Here is an 11299-nt window from a genome sequence, read left to right on the forward strand (position 1 = left end):
TAAAGAACATCCTTAAGATCATCTCTTTATATACGTACTAATACTGAGGATGAAAGAATGATGGACAAAATATGGGCAATCTGACCTAAAGGTAGTGCATGAGTGAGTAGCCGAAAAGAGATTAGCTAAACATCGATCATACTGCAAGTAGGTTGAGATTGCGATTGAGCATTGAGATTTCCTTGTGCCGTTGTGATAATTCAATACCCATTTTGCTATATGTTTGAGAAAGATCCTCAGGGCTTTGAACCAGTAACTTATCGAACATAAATCCTCAGTCTTAACCACTAGATCGAGACCTCATTGGTATGAATCAACCATATTATAAATTAAATTTACAAAACAAAGATCATGTGAACCAAATAATACACAACAGAATTGTATTACTATAACATGCTTGAAGGCTAATCCATAAATGATTTACCTCAAGAAGCTCACATCTTTATGAGGTAAATTTGCCATGAAATTAAACCATGTATGTAATTCCAACTTCTATGATATTCATGTGTGGAACTCTCAGTACAGCAGCGCCCCTCCGACAATTTTTTCTCAGGAAAGCATAGAAGTAGTTGATGGCCAACTTCTTAAGAAACCAGGATTCTTTCTTTGCTCTGACATCTGCATCTCCTAGCAGATATGTGAAACCTGAATCGACAGCCTCTCGAAGTGCAGATAATTCGTACTCTAAGCTAGGATCCTCCTCTGTTGACATTACACTCGAAGGCAACTCCTCAGCGTCTTCTGACTCCAATGGCTGATGTCCTGACTCAACTGTTCGTTGATCATGCATCAGTGGGACTCGCAACTCATCATCAGGGTCTACTGCATCTGCTGATCTCACTGAAGCACTGTCTATATCCAGTTCATTCATGTTGGCCTCAAGAGAAAGATCTCGGGCCTCATTGTGCAGAAACTTTTTCAGACTTTCAATTAGAAGTTGTTCGAATGACTGATGGTCTTCCTTTCGTACATCTTTGTAACCATAACGAGCAACACAGCGGAACATATGGTAGTCCCTTGGGCAAATCCTTCGAAAGAGAAATCGTTCTTCTTGAGGCACAACAGGTACCGGCACATATTTGATGCTAACAAAGATAATGGTAGAGTGAATGGCAGGAAGGCTTAGAAGAAACTGCCCAAGAATGGAAGGAATGCCATAAACTAGCTCATTGTAGAGTAATCCAATTCCGGGGACTCTTACAGTTCCAAGGGTAGATCCTAGATCATGTATTAAATCCATTGAAATTTTATCCCTGACCTCGCTCTGATACTTGAGGACACTTCCATAGTTCCAGGTGTACATTACTAGTAAGAAACACCCAGCAAAGGCTAAAGGAAGCCAACCACCCTCCAAGAGTTTTGATAGGACTGCTGATAAGTAAATGAGCTCAATTGTCCCAAACACGATAGGGAAAGCGAGAGCTAGGAATATGTTAGTTTGCCAGATCAAAAGCATGACTAGTGTCACCAAGGCTGTACTGACCAGCATGACTCCAACTTCAGCAATTCCTGAAATAACATTGGTTACGGCATATGAGATCTTTCTTCAACACTCGTGTATGTCATGCACATTGAAATAAACTTAAATTTTAAAATGCGTAGGTGACTCATAAGTAAACTTTGTAGGAGTAATATAGGGATTGGAAGACATTTAAAAAGAGGTTCCTTACCATATGCATTTGCAATGTCTGTGGTATTTCTGAAAGTCGCAACCACTATAAGACACATTACCATCAGAAACCAGTTGATGACAGGGATATAAATCTGACCCATCAGCTTCTTCGAGGTGTGAATCACCTTCAACCTTGGAAAACATCCCAGAGCCATGGCTTGCTTTATGACCGAAAAGGTAGCAGATATCATAGCCTGACTGGCAATAACGGCTGCAAGTGTGGCAATCACAAAAACTGGCCAGAAAAATCCATCTACTCACCAGAAAGTTTTATAGAAGTATCAGCAAAAAGCTCATATTATATAAAATGATAAAGAAGCAAGTTTGCTTAAAGGTTCACCTGGCACACTATCATAGAATACTCGCTCAGCTGAGGCTGGAAATTTCATCAAGAACGCCGCTTGGCCCATGTAAGCTAGCAGAAGGCAGGGGAACACAACAGAAGTAAATGCAATCTGAAAATTCCACCATTCATTTATAAATAAACAGCAGTAGTGAGCCAGTGATGGAACTTAGAAGTAGTGTATGCTAGAAGGACCTGCCTGAACAGATCGTACTGAGAAGTGTCCTAGATCAGCAAACATTGCTTCAGCTCCTGTAATCACATAGCTCACAAATTACACTGATAGCATAGGTACAAGTATAATTCATCAGAAATATCTGAAAGTATTTCAGATAAGAAACAGTGGTTTTGGGCTTTCAGCAACATATGCTAGTAAGAAATTATCTCCGAAACCAAGAAATACAGGGGAAATAGTTGCAACAACCCGAGCAAATGGGAGTGTTTCATGCTGATTATGTAGATTTGTAAGCAATGTTTATGACAGCAAATAGCAACAGTTTGCTTTGCTAAGAAAAAGTCCATATTGAATGGTTTTTAATGCTAGAGTTAAGGCCTATCGGGCTGAAATTTCAGAACATAAAAGGTTGAAGGAACCACAACTCGAGATAGAGCACAAAATACCTGTAATGCACAAAACACAGCCGCCAAGAGAAGACCATGCTTGAACGCCATTCTTCCTAAAGAAAAGGTATATGTAAGCAGGATTCAGGGCCCTCAGGACAGTAATATCATGTTTGAGAAGGTTGTAGATTCCAATAGTGGCCAAAGAAAAGAACCACAATGACAGGGCAGGAGCAAATGAAAAGCCAACTTTGCTGGTCCCAAATCGCTGTATGCTGAATAATCCAACCAGAATGATCATCGAAACAATGACTACAGCGTCTGTGTCAAAATAACAAGTTTATAATTACAGCATCCCATCTAAAAGACCTAGAAATATTTGAATTTACATATTATGTGATGGAAGTGATAACAGAATTGAAGCTTCTAAATATGTTCAGATCAAATCAACAGTTCAACACTTGAATTCAAATGGATATCTTCATTTGATGATATGTCAGGTCAATTAACTCCTTACTTCCGAAACATCACCATAAACACTACTCCGTACATCAACTTTTTTATTTTATTTTATAAAAATTTTGGTAGCTGCTAGGACTCAAATTATTCAGATTGATTATGCATCCAAAAAATCATAAACCCACCTACTTATATGATCTGATGTTGGATTAATATAAAACTATTGTGTTCGCATAAGGGGTGGATGTACTTACTAGGACCAAATCCTGTTATCTCACCCTGCAAACCACTAACAGCTGACATAACTGCACAAGAAAATGAAAATAAGAAGAAACATCAGAAAGCTAATTCACATGAAAGCATAACCTATAATTCTAGCACTCAATTTATGAAGTTAGTTGTATGAAGGAGCTTAAAGGATTATTTTAATTGTCATCATCTAAAAGCTGACGGTGTAGAGGCCAGCAACTGTCTCGGCTTTTAAAGAACTGACTAACATGTATACAAAGCTTTACTATGTTTTTGTTAATTTTTATTTTTATATAGCATTATAGTGGTCTTACAATACTATATCCTTTAAGAGGTTGGATGAAATTGAGCACCACAGCATTTTCGAGAGGCTGAGAAACACAGAAAGGAAGTGCTCACAAAGCAAATATTTAAAATTTACTTTGCTGAATTTAAACTGTGTATGTGTGATGTTTAGGGTAGCGATACCACATTCTACAATCTCCCTAAATCAAAGAGAGAATATTGAGTTAGCACACACGTATACTCTATTTTGATATATATGAGCTCGTTTGAAATTATTACATACGAAGTACCTGACATAGCAGGAGTCAAAATGCCGTCCCCTATTATCAACGAAGTTCCAGTAAGAACCAAGAATAGTAGAAGGGTTTTCATGAAAGCTTTCCTTTCCAAAATCTCTTTAATGTTTAAAGCCCTTTCAAGTTCTGGAGTGGGTAGTTTGAGCCTATAGCTAGAGATCTGTTGGTCGGCTTGTTGTTGATTTGGAAGCTTACTCACTTTGGCGTACCTGCTTATAAGAGAGTACAGTGCAAATGTCCCTCCTGCAGCCAGTGGTTGCCTACTATTTTTAGATACAGAATAACTCATGATAAAGCACATAAGGCGAAAATCTAGTTGGAAAATCATGTACCTTCCCCATTATCATTAGCTTTAAGCACTACAAATACATATTTTGCCAAGGGCACAAGGGCTATCGTATACATTATAACAGACAGTGCTCCTAGAATATCAACTTCTGATGTTATAGGCACCTTGCTAAACACATCAGTGAAGACATATAAGGGACTCGTGCCCAAGTCACCATACACCACACCAAGAGTTTGGAATGCCAATGCAAGAGTATGCCATGTAGATAGTTCCTGTACAATAATTGATTTGTACTCAATACACAAACAACATTTAGTAGTTGGCCAAAATTTCACCCATGGGCAAGCTAATGGTACCGGATGAACTAGGCTATCGTATACATTATTTCAGACAAGGCTAAGAGCCCAATCTGATGATGCATTAGCATTGGAATACAGAACAAAACTTCATACAATATTTGTTCCTAGTTTTTGATGAAATAGGCAATATGATGATGCCAAACATAAAGGATTTGAGAGTTGAGACACTATTCCATCTATCAGGTGCCTTAATTAAAGACAATAATGTGTCACATTTGACTTAGTGATTAAATCCTCGCTAACTTTGACAATAGATTAATTAAAAGATGCATCAAGCCTAAGATATGATGCAGATATATGGTAAATGCATTACTTCAATCATTTTCAAGTTTATGAGAATATCATGGTACAGTGATCAAATGTAGTAGTACCACAAGAAATTCACGATCTCAAAAGTGTTGACATAGTTTAATCTTAAAATTAAATGTGGCCTATTATTTTGAGACGAGGATAAAGCACAATCACAATCACACCTCTAAACTTAATTTATCACATTTTCATCCCTCACTTGTCGAAATTCCCAGAAATCTCAACACCCTTGAATCCTTGATTAATAATTACTTAAATTTTTTTAACTCTGACAAGACAATTGCAATATAGACATTAAACATCTAAATCAATACTGTATGAAGTACCTTACTCGAAAATATATTTTATACTTATACTTAGCCCTTAACGCTACATATATCAGAATCAATACGACACGACAAAATTAAACCATAGGGGAAAAGAATCAAAACCTTAGAGTGATGAGCATGAGCATCAGCAATCTGCATAGCTTCAACATCCAAAGAATTAACTCTTTTAGGCCTTTTCACAAGCCTTCTTCTAAAAGACCCAGAAGAAGAACTATACCTATTTCTAAATTCATTTTCATCCATTTTTGACCAATTTGGCATTTCTTCTGAACTCACTTCACTTCCATCAACCCACCTTGAAGTTCCACTTCCCCCACTTCCAACCCATGTCAAACTACTACACTCTTCAATCAAATCTCCTCCCATTTTAATTTAATCAAAATTCTCAACAAAAAAATGTATCAAAATTCAAAATACCCAATAATCAACTTAAGATCAAATCTTTCATCAAATCTTGTAAATGGGGTATGAATTTTGTACTACCTAGACGACCTACAATACGTAATCTTGGTTCATGTAGCCGACCTCAACCTTTCGGAATTAAGGTATTGAACTATTGGCTTTGATGTAACAAGTATGGATTTTGTAATGTAATTGTAAGCATACAAGTTACACACTTACACCCAATAAATAAAATCCTTCAATTTTTGGTTGTTGTTTATAAAATTATGTAAAGTTTACAAATTGTAGTAGGTAGTTATGTGTATTTTTGTTATCTTATGTGATTTTTTATTATTTATTCAATAATTGATGAATTAAGATACTGCACTGTCACAGATCAGAGTGATGGAGGAGGAGTACCGAAATTTGCATTCATTTGACAAATCGAGCCGCGCAAACAAGAACTAATCAGCGGGTGCCACGTATTATTTCATAGCAAAAAATGGAATTAAAAAAGAGAGAGAATAATGCAATAAAAGGTTGTCTTTTGATTGGTTGAAGAGAGGGTGACTTCAGCTTTGAGATCATCTCTAATCTCTCTGTGTGACTTTGGTTTGAATTTAATTTCGTCCTAATGCAACAAAAATCAGTAATAGAGAGTGAGGACTGAGAATAGCTCAAGTCGTTCTCAACAAAAAAAAAAAAAAAGAAGAATAGTTCAAGTCGCTAAAGCTTCCCCCCAGCTTTTCGGAGATCCTGAGATCGATTCCCGCTTCCCGAAGATCCTGGGATCGATTCTCACCTTCGCCCTAGTGACTCTCTAAACACCAAAAAGAAAAAAAAAACAAAAAAAAAGTACTATGTAATCAAAGCCTATAGTCTATCATCATTTACTTTGGTCCTAATCCGAAAAAATGAGTTTTTTCTATGTAAAAATATTGAATTTAATTCTACATTTTAAACGTAATTTTTTTTTTTTTGAAACCACATTTTAAATGTATTAGGTATTTAATTTGTATTTAAATTTTGGTATGAAAAAATAAACAAATTTGTTCAAATTGTCCAAGGCCACGAGCCTAATCTAGGAACATAATGACATAAAGACCCAAAAGCAATTAAAACTTAAAAAACGCAACATGATGAATTATTTCATAGACAATATTGTCAATATATGATATATGTGTGTCAAATCTCAATTTAATCACCAAATATTGATAAGGGGCGAATCCCAAATAATAAAGTACAAGTTTAATCACCAATAAAAAAAAAATTTGAGAAAAAATTGTCAAAATCTGAGCTAGTCAGCTACCATAACCCAAAAAACCAACTATTATGAACTTCTATGTGCTAATTATAGAAATTGGGATGCCATAGATTGCTTTTAGAATTTTAGTTACAAGGTTTAGAAAATCTAAGAGATTGTCTATGTCTAACTCTAACACCATATACTATTTTTTTTGAATAATAACACCATGCATTTAGGTACTAAAAATCATTAAATCAAGTTTTACTCAAACACCCTTAAATAAAAAATTAAAAATTACTCCCATCATAAAATAAAATTAAAAAAAAAAAAAAAATCTTCTTTATTTTTTATTTTATTTTAATCTATTGGGCCGTACAAAATATGGCACATACAATTGGCAATGTAGTCCATCAAATCATATTCCATTAAAGCCCAAAAAGTTTTATGTTCAAATAACACCTTAAACAAATAAGAGTTTCAGTTTTCCCAAATCAAAATCAGAAACTTGTTTTGTATTGCAACTGAAAATCTGAAACGAAATTCCCCTTTTTTGATCAAACCCTAGGTTTTCTCTCTCTCCCCTCACTTTCTCTGTTGATTTAATCATCAATTTCTTGAATTAATCCTTTGAAATCATTACTAGTTTCTCGAATTTGTGTTTGATTAGATTCTTAGTTTCTCGAATTTGTGTTTAATTACATTCTCATCGATTTTTCTCAGCTATCAATTTTCAGGAATAATGGCTCGTGTCTATGTCGGTAATCTGGATCCTCAAGTTACCGAACGCGAGCTCGAAGATGAATTTCGAGTTTATGGCGTTCTTCGCAGGTTCAGATTTTTTCCTTTTTAACCTTAATTTTGATTTTGATTCTGATTTGATTAGTTTAAACAAGGATTGCCTTTTCGTTTTGATTCTGAAATTGAAATAGTTGGGTAAATTTGTCTATCTTTTCTTGATAATGGGTAATTTTGTTGTATCAAATTAGATGATTTTAGGTTTGATGATGATTTTCTTATGCTACCAAATTACCATGATTGCAGTGTGTGGGTTGCTCGAAGGCCACCGGGCTATGCTTTTATCGAATTCGATGACAAAAGGGATGCACTTGATGCAATTCAAGCTCTTGATGGTATCTTTTCTTCTTGTTTGGTCTTTATTTGAAGAATTTAATTGGGTGGAGGATTTTTTCCTTTGTAAAGTTTACATTTTTAATAGGTCTTTAGCTTTGATGATGATTTTATAATCAAATTAAACATTTTTTTTATAAGTTTTCTCAGAAAAAATTGTTTATTTTTGTCGATGACTACTCGGAATAATCAAATTTGGTTCATGTAGCTGACTCCCTTTATGATATAAAGGCTTTGATTGATTAAGAAATAATAGGTTTGGATTCCCGTTCTGGGCTGTTCTTAATCTTTCTTACAACTTTGCTGTTTGTGTATTACATGGGATTAGTGGATTACTTTATCACCGTTTAGTTGTTTATAGGCATGATTTTATCAATTATTGAATGATGTAGTTTGTCATGAAGGTTTGATTATTGTCACTATACACTATTTGGTATTTTCATTGTTTTGGATCTCTCTATGATGTTTGATGGAATTTTGAATTGCCTACATTATGTATGAGTTGGCCTAGTTGCAATGTGAACTTGGTGTTGTCGAATACTCCCCTTTGCTTCATAATAGTTGACACACTTTGACTAATTTTTTTACTATTCACATACGAACTTTTAGTACAGCTTTTGAGTAAGGTATATTAAAAACTATTAGTGTCATGTAATATTTTTGTAAGTAGATATTAATGTGAAGTTTAATAATATCAACTTTTTATTAATGTAAAAGTAGATATTAATTTGAAGTTTAATACTCCGTATTATCAAACTCATGCATTGGCATGTACCAAGCTTGACTTTGTCAATTATTATGAAACGGAGGGAGTATGTTGTTTTGGATTAGCATGTTTGCTTTGTTATAAATTACCATGTTGGATTACTTATGAGCAAGCTTATACAACAGGAAGGAATGGCTGGCGAGTGGAATTGTCCCGTAATACAAAGGGAGGTGGAGGTCGTGGCGGACGTGGGCGTGGGGGTGATGATATGAAATGCTATGAGTGCGGTGAACCTGGTCACTTTGCTCGTGAATGTCGCTTGCGAGTTGGTTCAAGAGGGGTAGGTGGTGGACGTCGCCGTAGCCCTTCCCCTATTCGTCATCGTGGAAGTCCTAGTTATGGCCGCAGGTCTGCTTTTGTGATTTAGTGAATGCTTCTCTATTTGTTTGGTTTCTATAAAGGATGGTTGTGTTGATATTTTGGAAGTTCTTTTAGTGTTTTTTTTTCCAATCTATTGTTGCAGCTCAATTTTGGCCAATTGGTTCTGTATTTTTACTAGTTATATTATAAATTTGTTTAATATTACCCTTTTGCCTAATCAATAAGATGCTTTTTGTAAATTTTGCCTGCCATCTGAATATTTTGTCACTGTTTTCTCAACTTGCAATGATTGATGGGACGTTATCATGTGGTAGGAGTTATAGCCCACGTGGATACAGCCCACGAGGAAGGAGGTCACCACTACCACCAAGGAAACGGAGCATATCACCTGCGTATCGTCGTGGTCGAAGCTACAGTAGATCACCACCAGTTCGTCGTGCTCGCCGTGCCTCACCCTATGCTAATGGGTATGTGAAGTTTTTCACATTAATCAGCTTACCATGTTATTGTTATTTATTGCTGATAAAATGTTCATTTTTCCAATTACTGTAAAAATATATTCTTAGCTGATAGTTGTTTATTAATCAAGGTGTGAGTTTTAATGTGTCTAATACGCAAAGATTACAGTTGCTGTGAATTTTTATTGGCTATTGCCTATTCGGTAACAAGTGTTGTTTAACCTCTATCAAGTACAACTGTTATGTGATTGATGTAATTCTCTTAGGTTTTGAGGAGTACTATGGCTTTTTTCCTATTTTTGGAGGTTAGACGGGGTGCTGTAGAGTAACTCGTAGTGTAGACTTTTATGAAGATGTCGAGATATATAATTACATTAATTTTATGTTTGTAAACTGTAATACTAGCATTTACTGCACTATGTTTTTTGTTGACCTCTGTTAGATCCCTATTTATACACTTCAATCTTCTATTGCAGAGTGCAGACTATAGTCTTGAGATTTTTCTGCGCTTCCAGTCTTAATTCATTTATATATATATATTTTTTTTATTGCAGAGTTTGATGCTGATAAATGGTGGTGGTACTGGTGGAGCTTTTTAGGAGACAACAGTTGCAGCCAGGATCCAACAATAGTACTACTAGGAATAGAGACTTTTGATATTACTGTGCATATTTAAGGCTATGAAGTGCTTAAAGTTTGCTTCGGAGGGCTTGGATGGCTTCTATGCTGTTTTAATGTAGGAAGTTTACTGGACATCCCTTCTGCATCAGTTTGCTCTCTACAGCTCTCTGAATGTTGTAGGTTTCTGTTATGATTGCCATATTACTGCCTTTTTATATTTTACAATTTGTTTTGTGATCAAATGCTATTTTCTTGTTCTATATTCTTCTTAATGTGTGTGTGTGTATTTTATATGAAGTTGGTATTTCTGAAAGACTAAAAGTTCATATTTCTTTTGTGAAGTGTGATTTAGGATGCAACGGCATCGTTTCGACTCTTACTGCTTACCGTGCTCGTTTTTTCAAATCTGATTGTCTGCGTCATCATCTGCTTGTCATCGCTTCTTCTTATCTTCGTGTCATCATGACTGTGGAACCCCACTACATTGGCCGCCCTCAAATTTTAAATTTCATCATGTATGACCAAGCTGCTCCACTTAGAACACTTTTACTATGTTTGCCCCAGTTGAAGGAGATGAGACCTCGTCACTTTTCATCTAACCTGGTTTTGAGGGCATAGGAACCATCAAAAGTTTGTTTCTGGATGATCTAAAAGTACTCACAAAGTGTTGAAAAGGAAGTTAACTGCACATGCCCCTTTGATTATAAGATTCGCTATATAGTAACACACTTCTCAGGGAACATTATGGACTAGACGTCCCTGCTAGGCAATGAGACTTGGTTAAAGTACTGCTCCAACCGTTATGTCCTCAGGGCAAATTACCTTTTTTTCTCTCGCACAGTTTCCAGGACATCAGACAAAGGCCCTCAGCAGGTAAGGTTATTTTATTTGCCTGCTTGCTATTTGGGTATGTTGCAAACACATTTCTTAGTCACCAACATGACTTTGTTTTTCTCATCCTCATATTATAGATGTGATGTGAACATGATCGATGCATTGTCATTTCTTTTCAAATTTTGTTTGCCAACTTCATTTAATACTTGCGTTATCTGAGATGGGGACTTAGGAAGGATGTAATTTCCTTATAGTGCGCTTCACTGTAATAAACTATCAGGAATCAGTGATTTTTTTTTTTTTTTTTTTAAAAAGATAGTTATCTGCTTTGCCTAATATGCTTAATAAATCAGGCTAGTGCTTTTTGGTATACATCTTAAACTATGCAACTTT

At 35.6% G+C, this 11299-nt stretch overlaps 2 protein-coding genes across 5 annotated transcripts; one reads left to right on the forward strand and one right to left on the reverse strand.

Annotated features, from left to right (window-relative positions):
- Nucleotides 1-384: 384 nt before the first annotated feature.
- Nucleotides 385-5575, reverse strand: LOC145601890 (putative potassium transporter 12). Its single transcript, XM_081657973.1, has 9 exons — nt 5254-5575; nt 4198-4426; nt 3860-4108; nt 3290-3340; nt 2637-2897; nt 2215-2267; nt 2013-2127; nt 1671-1925; nt 385-1509 (listed from the first exon to the last, which is right to left on the reverse strand). Exons 1-9 carry the CDS (start codon nt 5515-5517, stop codon nt 467-469), a joined length of 2520 nt encoding a protein of 839 aa, XP_081514099.1. The 5' UTR covers nt 5518-5575; the 3' UTR covers nt 385-466.
- A 1637-nt stretch (nt 5576-7212) lies between these two features.
- On the forward strand, nt 7213-11299 carry LOC145601101 (serine/arginine-rich splicing factor RSZ22A-like). Of its 4 annotated transcripts, XR_014104346.1 has the most exons (7): nt 7213-7343; nt 7499-7606; nt 7820-7908; nt 8798-9020; nt 9308-9460; nt 10006-10248; nt 10415-11299. XR_014104346.1 is itself a non-coding variant. In XM_081657036.1 (6 exons), exons 2-6 carry the CDS (start codon nt 7518-7520, stop codon nt 10010-10012), a joined length of 561 nt encoding a protein of 186 aa, XP_081513162.1. In that variant the 5' UTR covers nt 7213-7343; nt 7499-7517; the 3' UTR covers nt 10013-10385. The 4 variants fall into 4 exon arrangements, 3 of the variants coding, with proteins under 3 accessions (XP_081513162.1, XP_081513165.1, XP_081513164.1); XM_081657036.1 differs by lacking the exon at nt 10415-11299 and having other exon boundaries at nt 10006-10385; XM_081657039.1 differs by lacking the exon at nt 10415-11299 and having other exon boundaries at nt 9317-9460; nt 10006-10385.

This window comes from Chenopodium album, chromosome 21 (genome assembly GCF_948465745.1).
Source record: "Chenopodium album chromosome 21, dcCheAlbu1.1, whole genome shotgun sequence".
Taxonomy (NCBI): Eukaryota; Viridiplantae; Streptophyta; class Magnoliopsida; order Caryophyllales; family Amaranthaceae; genus Chenopodium; species Chenopodium album.

What these genes read in the sequence shown, in the direction of transcription:
- LOC145601890 (XM_081657973.1), bottom strand. Translation starts at nt 5,517, where the DNA reads ATGGGAGGAGATTTGATTGAAGAGTGTAGTAGTTTGACATGGGTTGGA. An exon ending in CTCATGCTCATCACTCTAAG is followed by an intron (nt 4,427 to 5,253) that starts GTTTTGATTCTT and finishes ATTATTGTACAG; the next exon opens with GAACTATCTACATGGCATAC. An exon ending in ATTCTATGATAGTGTGCCAG is followed by an intron (nt 1,926 to 2,012) that starts GTGAACCTTTAA and finishes TCTGGTGAGTAG; the next exon opens with ATGGATTTTTCTGGCCAGTT.
- LOC145601101 (XM_081657036.1), top strand. Translation starts at nt 7,518, where the DNA reads ATGGCTCGTGTCTATGTCGGTAATCTGGATCCTCAAGTTACCGAACGC. An exon ending in GTTTATGGCGTTCTTCGCAG is followed by an intron (nt 7,607 to 7,819) that starts GTTCAGATTTTT and finishes CCATGATTGCAG; the next exon opens with TGTGTGGGTTGCTCGAAGGC. An exon ending in AGTCCTAGTTATGGCCGCAG is followed by an intron (nt 9,021 to 9,307) that starts GTCTGCTTTTGT and finishes ATCATGTGGTAG; the next exon opens with GAGTTATAGCCCACGTGGAT.